Below are 13,464 nucleotides of genomic sequence, written 5' to 3'. Positions count from 1 at the left end.
GAAGGCCCCACTGCACAACACACGTGCCACTGGCAACAGCTCCAGTGACCACTGAGGGGCACAAGACACCATGGGGAGCATGCATTGAAATTCACACAAACTCTTTTTTCTTTTTTTTTTTGAGACGGAGTCTCGCTCTTTCATCCAGGCCGGACTGCAGTGGCGCTATCTGGGCTCACTGCAAGCTCCGCCTCCTGGGTTCACGCCATTCTCCTGCCTCAGCCTCCCAAGTAGCTGGGACTACAGGCACCCGCCACCACGAACGGCTAACTTTTTTTGTATTTTTAGTAGAGACGGGGTTTCACTGTGTTAGCCAGGATGGTCTCGAGCTCCTGACCTCGTGATCCGCCCGCCTCGGCCTCCCAAAGTGCTGGGATTACAGGTGTGAGCCACTGCGTCTGGCCTATTCACACAAACTCTTGATTTCAGACACCATGACCCAATATGAAGCAAAATTTAAACAAAAGGACAAGATAGCATAAGACTTTTTTTTTTTTTTTTTTTTGGGGGGGACAGGGTCTCACTCTGTCGCCCAGGCTGGAGTGCAGTGGCGTGATCTCGGCTCACCGCAACCTCTGCCTCCCAGACTCAGGCGATTCTCCTGCCTCAGCCTCCCAAACAGCTGGGATTACAGGTGCATGCCACCACACTTGGCTAATTTTTGTATTTTTAGTAGAGATGGGGTTTCACTACGTTGGCCAGGCTAGTCTCAAACTACTGACCTCAAATGATCCACCCATCTTGGCCTCCCAAAGTGCTGGGATTCCAGGCGTGAGCCACCATGCCCGGCCCATAAGATGTTTCTTTGTGTTGAGGGAGGGTCTCTGGACCCAAGACTCTCTGAAGGAAGCTGTGACTGCTTTGTCAGGGTGTGGAGAACACTACCCTCCCTTTTGCCCAGAACCAGTTTTGGGTTTATTTTAACCAGCGATGCTGAGTTGCTGTTCTCCCTTGTCAAACAGAACCCTGGTGTTCCTCTGTGACTGGTAAAGGACCTACCTCCTCCCTGCATCATCTTGTAGATTTTGCTCTCAATGTGGAGCTGAGGGTGTTTGGTTTTGACACATTCAAGCTTGATGGCAACCTCTTCTCCTGCAGCAATATCCGTACCTTGGCAAAGAAAGAAAACCACAACAGGAATTACCTGGTATCCACCAAATAACCCAACATGCTGGAGAAACAACAAGCACTATGTGTTTTCCATGAAGGACCAAGTGAGGGATGCGTTCTCCTTCCTAGCATAGTAAGGCGGGCTAATCGGCTGACACATCTCTGGGGGAAGTTATCCATATTCCCATTTTCACAACAGGACAAATTTGAACTGCACAGAAAGTTTATGCGGCTTCCATCACCCGCCCACCAGTCTCCAGGTGCTGCAGCTCCCTCTCCACAGTGGCCCTTCTGGTCTGCATCCTCCCATCAGCCCTGCCCAGGGCCCCTGCACTTGCCCGCCCCAGACAGCCTGTGGTAGAGCTCCACGGTGCCATTCCCTTTTCTCCATGCTGCCTGATAGGCCTCCGAGGGGGTGGTTTGAGTTTCCCCCTGAGGAAGGGCTAGGTTTTTACCCAATAGCCACAGTCCCAGTCCACCCAGGCCTGGCATCGCAGGCAGCGGGAGTCATCTCTAGCCAACCTATTGCAGGCAAACACCCTCCACCAGGTGGAGGGAGGCCCTTCTCCCTTCCTGGGGACACAAAGCCAGATGAATCGCCTGTTTTCAACACCCTAAATGTACCACCTACCAACACGCACCGGTCACACATCTTTCATCAGTCTATGGCTAAAACCAATGACACATCTAATACCATGACGATTGGACTATGAGTTTGGAGGCAAAATTACACTTTTTATCTAGAAATGTTCCATCTCTGCTTTACTCCAATAAATGACAAATGTGACAACCACCATCCCTCTCAGGTTCACCCACAAATGCTCCTGAGTTTGAATCTGGCCCAAAGCCTTCCCCAAATCCACTGCATGAGGCATCCAAGGAGCTTTAACAGAACAGGAGAGAAAAAGAAGCTGCACACAGTACATACCCAGCTCTCTCCTCTTCCCTCACGAGTCCCTTCAGAGTATAAGACACTGGAATCGGCCGGGCGCGGTGGCTCACGCCTGTAATCCCAGCACTTTGGGAGGCCAAGGCGGGCGGATCACAAGGTCAGGAGATTGAGACCATCCTGGCTAACACGGTGAAACCCCATCTCTACTAAAAATACAAAAAATTAGCTGGGCATGGTGGTGGGTGCCTGTGGTCCCAGCTACTTGGGAGCCTGAGGCAGGAGAATGGTGTGAACCTGGGAGGCGGAGCTTGCAGTGAGCCAAGATCGCGCCACTGCACTCCAGCCTGGGTGACAGAGCGAGACACCATCTCAAAAAAAAAAAAAAAAAAAAAAAAAAAAGGACACTGGAATCCTTCCCAACAGCGTGGCTATGTGGAAAAGAATTCACACTAGCTTCGGCAGCCCAAAGCCCTGGGAGACTTCCTTCCCTGAGAGAGTGTGGTGCTGGGCAAAGCAACTTGGCTAGTTCTTAGTGACTCGGTTTCTCTTGTCAATGGAGATCACTGGTGAGGTCTGACGTCTGTTTCATGAGAGTTGTGTAGATGAATGGGTTAACAGTTTCTTTTACAGCTCTTTAAGATAAGGTTCCCTGATGAAAAGCAGAGTAAGGTCAAGTGAGCACTAGAGCAGTCTGCTGATATCCACACACGTCCACTGAACACCCAGGAAGCCCCTCGTCTGCCCAGATGGTGGCATGAGATGTGCCACTTCCAGCCTGGGCCCCAAACCCCTTGCCACTGCTGCGTTCCACAGGAATCGCCACCACCGGGTCACCGCCAGTGACCATTCTAGATTTAAGAACGTCACTTACTATCAACAGAGACTCTTCAGAGTACTCGAGGTAACAAATTTTGTTCTTCCTGCCTACAGCTGGGACAGTCTATCCAATTACAAGAGAAATGACTTCATCGAAAAATGTACTGTGCAAATGAAAAACGACTCTGAGTTCCTCTAAGGACCTGGACTCTGAACTCAACTCGCCAGCCGGGAGGGAGGGTGACTCATCCCACTAGTTATGTCAGCAGCTCCCTGCACCCCCAAGCAGGCGCAGTGCAGCCTCGGACAGCACCGCCACCCTTGCCAGCTGGCAGCCCAGTGACCCCATGGCCTGGGGCCGATGGCTTGGGGCCACACAGTCTGCTGACTAGCATCTCTCACTCCACTTCTCTGTAGCTGATAAAGCTAATGTCTGCCAGTCACACCTGCAGCACTGTCGTGGGGCAAAAGTCATCACCAGCCGCTCTGGCACACAACACGAATCACACCCTATCATGGGGCTGGGACCTCTCGCTGTGCAAGCACACAGAGCCAGCGCTCCTGTGGAACCGACACCAAGGTCGCCCCGAGTCTCTACAGGGGAGCAGCTGGATGCAGGTCCTATACACAGATGTGAGGATGGCAGCTCTCTGGGGCCTGCAGCAGGGACCTCGTCACCTGCTGGGCAGAAGCATCAAGCAGCAGAACACCAAGGTCTGTGCATTCCAAGGGCACCACCTGCCTCAAGGTCGCTGAGCACTGCTCAGACCCCCTGGCCTGCAGCCCTGTCCCACCTCGCCCACCGGGGGCACCCCCACACTCTACCAGCCATGCTGCTCAAAGTCAGATCCTCAAGCTGCCATCAGTCCACAAGGCAGCACGGAGGCGCTGAGTAACTGTGGCAGCAATCTGGCATCGCTGCAGCATTTTGACCTTATACACAAGTTTTGGCATGCAACGGGTTGAAAATTACAAGCCTGGTTCTTCACCACAGGTTGAATCTGAGAAGCACTACTAAAAGGGGAATGAGAATTTGAAAGACCCTGAGCCCTGGGTGTCAGATTCAAAACAAACCAAAACCTGGTGACACACAGATCACCAGGTTGTCTGGGTTGTCTGTTTATACAAAAGACATTCTGTCAACAAAACAAACTCAACTCTTCCCTGCAGCTCAACAATCCTGGTCTGCTGTGAGACAGGGCTTTCCTCAGTCTGTGTTTGGGTATCAGTTAATGTTAGTCCTACAAAAAAAAATTACGTCCCTCAAGGTCAGCAGCCAAAAGCAGATGGTGGCCGGGTGTGGTGGTTCACGCCTGTAATCCCAGCACTTTGGGAGGCTGAGGCTGACAGATCACCTGAGGTCAGGCATTCGAGACCAGCCTGGCCCACATGGTGAAACCCCGTCTCTACTATAAATACAAAAAAATTAGCCAGGCATGCTGGTGTGAGCCTCTAACCCCAGCTACTCAGGAGGTTGATGCGGAAGAACTGCTTGAACCCAGGAGGCAGGGGTTGCAGTGAGCTGAGATCGCGCCACTGCACCCCAGCCCGGGCGATAGAATGATACTTTGTCTTAAAAAAAAAAAAAAAAAAAAAAAAAAAAGCAGATGGTGAATTAAGTGAACCTAACCAGAGTGTGGCCCTGTCCGGGCACAGGAGGATAATTCTGAATTACCAGCCTGGATGCTGGCAGCTCCCATTAAGGATTGTCTTGTCAACAAAAAAAACAGGGAGACGCCTTGAGCAGCAGGACAAAGGTCAACTCACAGGGCAGCGGTCAGCAGTACCACGACTTCTCATTACAGATGCTTGAGTTAAGCAGAGTCCAAGGTCAACAGAGGCTACAGCCCTAACACTGCAGTGAGGAGACCCCAGAAGCTACAGGAAGAACAGGTGGTCGCTCTCCTCTCACGGCTGGTCAGCATCTTGGGGCCCTACTGCATACCAGGCACCCTGCAGACTGCCTCTTGAGAAATCAGTCAGTGAGGGCAAAAACGTGTGCTTCAGAGATGAAGCAGTTAGCTCCCAAAAGATGCTTGTGCACATTATGAAGTCAGTCCATCCAGGTAACAGGTGGACAAATGGAGGCCCTGACAAGCTGACGGTGCGATGGGATCAAGTACAGATGCCAACAGATGCATCTGCCCAGCCCACCAGCCAGGTAATCCAGTCCTGCCACTAACCTCCGGAACACACTACAGGCGAGAACAGAGGCAGGACCAGCTGGGCTCTCACTGCCCCTCTGCATGGGCCGCCTGCGGGGTGAACACAGCAGGCCTCTCCCTCTAGCCTGGCCCAGCTGAACACTCCTCTTCCGCCAGACACCCCTGTGGTTCTGGGGCTGGGAACTCATGGTCCACATTAAGGACACTGGCTGTTTTCAAATGTTATCAAGTTTATTTTCAGTGGTACTCTGCCAGCATAAGTGAAAGAACTTCTGGTTTATGGCCACACCACATGGACACGCATGCGGAGGGCGGCACAGGGCCGGGGCCAGGTCACACAACAGGCTGCCAAGGTGTGCGCCCCACAGGTGTGTGTGGGCTGTGTCACCTTCCCAACCTGCCCTCCTGAAGGGCCTTGCGGATCTGGCAATGTCAGACTGAAGACAGATTGTTCTTTTTGGGGTCCCACTTTCCAAAGCCTGGGCATTCAAGAAATAGCCCCAAAATACTACCCCCTTTGAAGGGGCAATTTTGGAACACGACAACCTGGCGGGGCCCTGCAGTGAGCACCCGCCCTCCAACTGTCACAGCAGGGTCGGGGCAGGCAGGCCCACACCACGCTTCTAGCCCACAGGCACTCCACTGAAGCACAGCCTTCCCCCCTTCCTGGTCTCAAACATCTGAAAGCACAGAAAGTCCCCAGTGGAAAAACAAAAACCCAAAAGCCAAGCTCAAAGCAAGGTGAACCCCACCTGGAGGATACCAAAGTGACAACAGTAGGAATGGTCTTAACGATACTCATACTAGAATATACACGAAACGCAAAGGTCAAGATGAAGACCTAGTTCCTCGATTTATGTGTAACTGGCTGCCCAAACAAAACTATGGTGGGGATGACCGATCCATCTCATAGTCTTCAGATCAGCCATCTCTGACTCTAACTGCCATTCTGCTCAGACCCACGCTTCTTCCAAACTGCCTTACTCCGGCTAACGTGACCACTTCGCCTTTCCTCCGTGGGGTCATCTGAAAGGACCACAGTGCAGGCTAGGAGCCAATGCTGATGGGGAAAAAAAAAAAAATCAGCTGTGCCTAACCCCACTCAAGTAACTGGACGTGTACCCTGATGGGTGGCTGTCTGGGACGGCTGTCTGGGGGCTCCAACCCCAGGGTGTCAGAGCCACAGCCGCCCGCAATCCCGTATCCAACATGACTGTATACCCAGTGCGAGGTGAGGCCTGGAGGGTGGAACGCCGAGTGAGGAGACAGCCTTCCATCCTCCACCTCTGGAATTACTTGGTGACAACCACACCAAAATTTGTCTGAATCTATCTTTGGAAAGCACAAAGTTGTTTGACAAGGTCTCAGATGAGAGAATAGATAGTTTCAAAGTACTTCTTATTTATTTTTTGAGACAGAGTCTCACTCCATCGCCCAGGCTGGAGTGCAGTGGTGTGATCTTGGCTCACTGCAACCTCCGCCTCCCAGGTTCCAGCAATTCTCGTGCCTCAGCCTCCCAAGTAGCTGGAATTACAGGCAGCCACCACCACGCCTGGCCAATTTTTGCATTTTTAGTAGAGATGGGGTTTCGCCACTTCGGCCAGGCTGGTCTCCTGACCTCAAGCGATCCGCCCGCCTCAGCTTCCCAAAGTGCTGGGATTACAGGCGTGAGCCACCACACCCGGCCCAAAATACTCCTTTTTGATGCCTGCCTAAAGGTGGTTAATAGACTGGCTTTGCAGTGTAACTCAGATCCTGGGGTTAAAACTTTCGCCAAAATCTATTGTTCTATAAATAAGCCAAACAACTTCCATTGACCAAGCACTCTGACTTCCCAAACACTGCCAAGAACACATCCAGCTGACCACCTGGTATAAATGTTTAATAGTCAAACCCAAATGTCTAAAGCCTGCTTACTCAGCAGTCCACTAAGGCATATGTACAGGTTCAAAAGCAACAATATGGCATGTGACAGGGTTACCTGGCAGGTTAACCAGCCACCGAAAGTATGAGCCACCCATATGTGTGGATTCATCCTAACGCTGTCAGCCCACCGGGTCCTGAGTCCTCTCTCTGGTGACAAGTGGGAAGGGTGTGAGAACTGGAGACTGTCCACATGTGGCTTCATCTAAAAGGTATGACCAGAGGCATTACTGACATCCCAAGGGATTCCTGACCCTGGCTGACAGGTGCCCCAGTTAAAACACACCCCAAAGCTAGGGCTGCTGGAACAGAAAACAGCTCCCCTCAAAGGTCTGCAGCAGCCCCTCTGCAGGCACACCGCCTCAGGCTACATATCCTCAAATTCAGGGGGTCTTGGAATAACTCGTGAATTGCACAATCCCACTAACAAGTGCGGAAAATTAAGTTACTTTAAAATTACAAACTTGGGCCGGGCGCGGTGGCTTCCCAGCACTTCGGGAGGCCGAAGTGGGCGGATCACTTGAGGTCCGGAGTTCGAGACCAGCCTGACCAACATGAAGAAACCCCGTCTCTACTAAAAATACAAAATTAGCCAGGCGTGGTGGCGCACGCCTGTAATCCCAGCTTTTCGGGAGGCTGAGGCAGGAGAATCGCTTGAACCTGGGAGGCAGAGGTTGCGGTGAGCCGAGATCGCGCCATTGCACTCCAACCTGGGCAACAAGAGCGAAACACCGTCTCAGAAAAAAAAAAAAAATTACAAACTTGAAGATTTAAGCCAACCTTTCATCACACTTGTGTTCACGTGCATATTTTTCCATTGTAAATATGACACAACCCAAAACCTTCTAATCCCATTGTTTTTGAAATCTACCTTGAGACTGTTACAGTCTAAAGAACACCTCATGAGTACAACTACTTCATCTGCCTCTCATTTTGCCAGTATCTTAACCCTGTGTGACTTTCTCTACATTCACCTAAACTTAACCCTTGCTCATTTGCACTCAGTCACCGCTCCAAGGCCAAGGGGAACCGTTCACAGAGAACCCCCAGCGGGAGGGCAAGCCCCACTCCTAGCCGGGCCACTCCCCCCCTCCACACGGCATTTGGGTCTTTCTGACATTTTCCCCCACGAATGCAAGACGCAGGGGCAGCCTCTGAGGGGACAGCCAGACAGCCCCGGACCGGGCTGCGGAAGAAAGAACGTGGCCTTTGTTTACTGCGGTGACCTTAGGCGTGGAGGAAGCCGACGCCCGCTTCGCGGCCCCAGCCCTGCCCCCTCCCCTCCCACGGCCCGCTGCCCCCACCCCCGCCCTGCCCCTCCCCCAGGCCCGCCTCCCCACGCCCCACCCAGCCCTTCCCGAGTCCGCTCCCCACGACCCTGCCCCTACCCAGGTCGGCTCCCCAGAGACTATGCCCCACTCCGGGTCAGCTCCCCTATCCCCTCCTTCCCCAACCCTCCCCTCTCCAGACCCTGCTCCCCCGACCTGGTCCTGCCCCTCCCCCACGTCGGCTCCCCACTGCCCTCCCCACCCCTGGCCGCGCTAGCCTAGTGGCCGTTGGGTTCTGGCCACGACCCGGCGGTGCCGGGACTTGCACGGAGACCCCGCGGGGGCCACCACTTCCTTCCGCGATCGCGCTTGGTCTTGGCAGCCGCAGGGCCCGGGTCTTCGAACGGCGGGCGGGGGCGGCGGGGCCTCACCGAGATAGATGTCTCCGAAGGAGCCGCTGCCGATCTTCCGGCCCAGCCGGTACCTGTTCCCGACTCTCAGCTCCATGGCGGCGGCGGCCCGATTCGCTCCTGCCCTCCCGGCCGCTTCCTGGGTCTGAACTCCGGGAGGCGGCGCCGCTGCCGCCGCTACTGCGGGTCCGGCTCCCGGCTCCGCCCCCCTCACGGCCCCGCTTTCACCATCGCTTTCCCGTCGCCCCGCCGCTCCCAGCGCCTCAATACGGGACGGATGGGACAGTCCGAGCGCCGCCGCCGCTGCTCCGGCCCCTACCGGTCCCGCTTGCCCTCTCCCCGCCGCGGATGGACTCGGATCTTCCGGGCCTAAATCCCCTTTCAGCTGCCTAGAGGATCCGCCGCCATCGCGCTGTGACGTCACTTCCCCTAGCGACCCGGCGGGGCGGGGCCGCGGAGCTCCAGGGGCGGGGCCGGGCGGGGCGAGCGCTCCAGGCCTCCTCCCGACCCTGCGCCGTGCCCAGCCCCTCTGCCCTCCTGTTACCCCGGGACCTCGGGCCGCCAGCCCCTTCCACGTGCAGGCTCCTGCTGCTCTCGCGGGGGCTTTTCGTGTGTCCCCCGAGATGTCGAGGAAGCCAGGTGAGTTCCTCGCGACAGGCGGTGCCCTTTGCAGGAGGGGACAGGTAGCTGAGGCGTGGACAGAGTGACAGGCCAGGCTCAGGGGACACAGGTGAGACCCCCTCACTGGGCTGCCAGTTCCCGGGCTTGGGGCATCCCAGTACGTCAGCGTCTGCGGCCTTACCTCCTGACACCTAAGGCCAGAGACAGAGCAGGCCCGCGCCCTGGGAGGTCCTGATGTCCAGCCTGAAGATTGAGGGCAAAGCCACCACCTTTCACAAAACGAGGCCAGACCACCTGCCTCCCTCCAGTCCCTGCGGCCTGGAGACGGAGTCAACATTCTTATCTGTGTTGGATCTGAATGTTCCTCCTTGCAAAGGAAACAAGGAGTGGACGTTCAGGCTGATGGCCAGCTTCAAAGATTGGGGCCTTTGATTCCCATCACTGGGAAGAAAGCCCTTCAGACAAGCCCCCCCCCCCCAGGCTGCAGGTGCATGGGGACCTTGAAGAACCCGTCCCCATGGTCCGACGTCCACGTGTCTCAAGACCTGTCGCATCCTCGCTGAAACTCAAGAACGTGAAACAGGTGAAGGTGTGTTTTGACACATTAGCATACCAGGGCTGTGGTGTGGGCACCGCAGCGTGAGTGAGACAGCAGCCTCAGCCCGTCCAGGTCACTGCAGAAGAGGAAAGCAGCCCCAACAGGCCCCACAGTGGTGCTCGCCTTTCTCCACCCCCAAGTCTTTCCTCTCCACCCCTCAGCTCCAAACAGCTGGAGGTCAGGTCAGGGAGACGGGCGTCCATTCCCGAAATTACATAGCAGGGCCTGGAGACAGGAGATGCCGCTGGCCAGACCACCATCAGTCACTAATGAGGGACGGGCACTCGGAACTGCCCAGTTTCTGAGTTATAGAAGCCGGGGGTGGGGGGCTGCTAGACTAGTAAAACTGACCTTGTTGGCGGAATCGCTCACGGCTTTTCTGTTGATGAACAGAGTCCAGCTCTCCCACGGGTGGCTGTGATCCTTCTTCCTGGGGAGTCCTGCTGTCCCTGACTAGGGGCACCTGCCCACCTGTCAGCTGCTCCTCCCTCGGCTGGTCCTCCTGGGCTCTGATGGCCCCAACATTTCTAGCTCTTCTCACCCATAGTGCCCCGAGCTTCATGCAGCTGCAGCAGGTACTGTGCCCGTCTGCCTGGCTTTTGTGTGTTTGTCTTGACTCTATAACCTGTGCACACGGACTGGGCTGTGGTGTAGTGGGGATGGCAGGAGCCCTGGGAACACGCAGGCTGGGCAAGGTGAGGCAGGCTGATTGCTGTGGCTCCCCCACCACCAGCCCCAGCCACAACAAACTGACAAAGGAAGAGGACAGTGGTGCCCTGGAGCCCTGGGGTCAGAGAGAGGAGGACAAAGCAGGTGTGTAGCCCAGGGAATGACAGCACCCCTTCCGAGAAGACAGGGAAGGTGCAGACATGGCCAGGTTCTGAGCTAGAAAACTGTCGGCAGGGGGCTGAAGCTGAGGATAGTCATTGCCAAGGAACAGCCTCTGTCACAGAGGAGACGCACAGATGCGGTGATGAGGGAGGGATGAGGGGCTGGTGACCGCTGGGAACAGATGTGTGAGGCAGAGTCTCCAGGCACGGTCTGCGGGGCAGTTTGATGATACTAGGACATCTCTCAGAGTAGAAGGACGTCCCGACCTGCAGACTGGAAAGCCCCCAGAGCTCCCGGCAGGACGTATGAGGGCCAGCCCATACCCGGGTCTGTCCTGATACAACCGAACCGCCACAGTGTCTTAGCTCCTTTACTGTTGCTATCAAGAAATACCTGAGGCTGGGAAATGTATGAAGAATCATGAGGTAATTTGTATATTTGTCCACACTAAACCTCATGTTGAATTGTAAACCCCAAGGCTGGAGGTGGCTGGGTCGTGGGGGGTGGATTTCTCAGGAATGTTTAGCACCCTCCCCTTGGTGCTGTCCTTGAGATAGTGAGTTCTCCTGAGATCTGATTATTTAAAAAGTGTGGGGCACCTCTCTCTCTCGCTCACTCGCTCGCTCGCTCGCTCCTGCTCTGGCCATGTGACGTGCCCGCTCCCCCATTGCCTTTCACCATGATCGGAAGCTTCCAGAGGCCTCCCCAGAAGCTGAGCAGAGGCCAGCACCATGCCTCCTGTAAAGCCTGCAGAACCAGGAGCCAAGGAAACCTCTTTTCATTATTTATTTATTTATTTATTTATTTATTTATTTATTTTGACACAGGGTCTCGCTCTGTTGCCCAGGCTGGAGTGCAGTGGCGTGATCTCGGCTCACTGCAACCTCTGCCTCCTGGGCTCAGGTGATCCTCCCACCTCACCCTCCTGAGTAGCGGGGACTACAGGCACACGCCACCATACCTGGCTAATTTTTCATATTTTTTGTAGACTTGGGGTCTTACTGTTGCCCAGACTGGTCTCAAACTCCTGAGCTCAAGTGATCCATCCACCTTGGCCTTCCAGAGTGCTGGGATCACAGGCATGAGCTACCATGCCTGGCCCTCTTTTCTTTTAAAATTGCCCAGTCCTAAGTATTTCTTTATAGCAAGGCAACCACAGCCTAACACAGCTCATGATGCTGAGGTCTCAAATGTTCAAGATCGGGCATCTGCCTCTGGTGAGGGCTTTGCTGCCGCTGCCTCCACTCATGGCAGAAGGTAAAGGGCAGCTGGAGTGCGTGGAGACAGTGTGCGAGAGGGAGCCGGAGTGTGTGGAGACCGTGTGCAAGAGGGAGCTGGAGGAGTAGGGAAGTACGGGCCTTTTTTTTTTTAAGATGGAGTCTCGCTCTGTTGCCCAGGCTGGAGCACAGTGGCGCAATGCCGGCTCACTGCAACCTCCGCCTCCCGGGTTCAAGCGATTCTCCTGCCTCAGCCTCCTGAGTAGCTGGGATTAGAGGCATGCGCCACTATGCCCGGCTAATTTTTGTATTTTTGTAGAGACGGGGTTTCACCATGTTGGTCAGGCTGATCTTGAACTTCTGACCTCGTGATCCGCCCACCTTGGCCTCCCAAAGTGCTGCAATTATAGGCGTGAGGCACCGCGCAGGTGTTTTTAAAAGCACCTCTTGCTGGAACTAGTAAGAGTGAAAACTCACTCATTACCAAGAGGACAGCACCAAACCGTTCGTGAGGAATCTGCCCCCATGACCCAGACACCTCCAACACTGGGGCTCAGATTTCAACCTGAGGTTTGAAGGGGACCAACACCCAAACTATAGCAACAGGGAAAGAGGAAAGTTTACGGATACCCATTTAGAAAGAATCTGCTAACAAAGGGAAAGAATCAGGCTGGGCGCGGTGGTTTACGCCTGGAATCCCAACACTTTGAGAGGCCAAGGTGGGTGGATCACCTGAGGTCAGGAGTTTGAGAACAGCCTGGCCAGCATGTGAAACCCTGTCTCTACTAAAAATGCAAACATTAGCCAGGCGTAGTGACGTGCGCCTGTAGTCCCAGCTACCCAGGAGGCCAGGCAAGAGAATTGCTGGAGTCCATGAGGCAGAGGTTGCAGTGAGCAGAGATCCTGCCACTGCACTCCAGCCCAGGCAACAAGAGCGAGACTGTGTCTCAAAAACAAACAAACAACAACAACAACAAAAGGAAAGAATCAGACTGGCTTGGGGCTCTGCTGTCCCCTGCCCGTGACCTCCCAAAAGCGTGTGTTAGAGACCTGACCTGCCTAGTGCGTCAGTGGAGGGGGCACTTTGGAGAGGGGCTTGGATCGTGAGGCCCCGCCCTCGTGAATGGCTCAGTGCCTTGTGAAAGGGCTTGATGGAGGGAGTTTGGTCCCTTTTCCCCTTTTGTCTCTCTGCTGTGTGAGGACACCATGTTCCTCCCCTCTGGAGGACGCCGTAACAAGCTGTCATCTCGGGAGGAGACACCAGGCCCTGACCAGACGCTGAACATGCCAGCACCTTCATCTTGGACTTTCTTGGACTTTCCAGCCCCCAGAATTGTGAGAAATAAATTTCTGTTGTTTATAAGTACCTAGTCCATGGTGTTTTGTTACAGCAGCATGAACAGACTGAGATAGCGGCTTACATGTAACCGGAAGCTGCAGAAAAACATCTTCAGACAGCTGAGACGGCTCCCAGGACTCATGCCTGGCACAGACACCATCTGCCTGGCAGGGCAAAGAAAGGCGTCTGTGAGTGTGGGAGGATTCCGAGTCTAACACCCTGAGCCCAGCCAGGAAGGGGCCAGGAAGGCCTCCTCGTGAACAACGAATGAAAC

At 54.7% G+C, this 13,464-nt stretch overlaps 1 protein-coding gene and 1 long non-coding RNA gene across 12 annotated transcripts in view; one reads left to right on the top strand and one right to left on the bottom strand.

Moving 5' to 3' along the window:
- Positions 1–9,032, bottom strand: part of CSNK1D (casein kinase 1 delta) — a 35,510-nt gene extending 26,478 nt beyond the window's left edge. For 7 of the 11 annotated variants that reach the window (XR_008680370.2, XR_008680372.2, XR_008680371.2 and 4 more), the window contains exons 1-2: positions 8,606–9,013; positions 1,000–1,110 (exon numbers count right to left, since the gene is read on the bottom strand). Coding sequence is in view for 8 of the 11 variants with exons in the window: in XM_055389354.2 (XP_055245329.1) it covers positions 1,000–1,110; positions 8,606–8,681 (187 nt within the window). In the remaining 3 variants the exon portion in view is untranslated. Of the gene's footprint in view, positions 1–999; positions 1,111–2,038; positions 2,060–8,605 lie in introns of those variants that run through there. The other 4 variants (XM_055389355.2, XM_063705993.1, XM_031011640.3 and 1 more) reach the window with 4 other exon arrangements.
- Positions 9,033–13,214, top strand: LOC109026792 (uncharacterized). Its single transcript, XR_002005823.2, has 3 exons — positions 9,033–9,223; positions 9,686–9,794; positions 10,197–13,214. It is a non-coding gene; the product is annotated as an uncharacterized lncRNA (long non-coding RNA).
- The last annotated feature ends 250 nt before the right edge of the window (positions 13,215–13,464 follow it).

The sequence above is a fragment of the Gorilla gorilla genome, chromosome 4, assembly GCF_029281585.2.
Source record: "Gorilla gorilla gorilla isolate KB3781 chromosome 4, NHGRI_mGorGor1-v2.1_pri, whole genome shotgun sequence".
Lineage (NCBI taxonomy): Eukaryota > Metazoa > Chordata > Mammalia > Primates > Hominidae > Gorilla > Gorilla gorilla.
The sequence above is the reverse complement of the archived record's forward strand: the minus strand, read 5'-3'. Positions and strand labels throughout refer to the sequence as shown.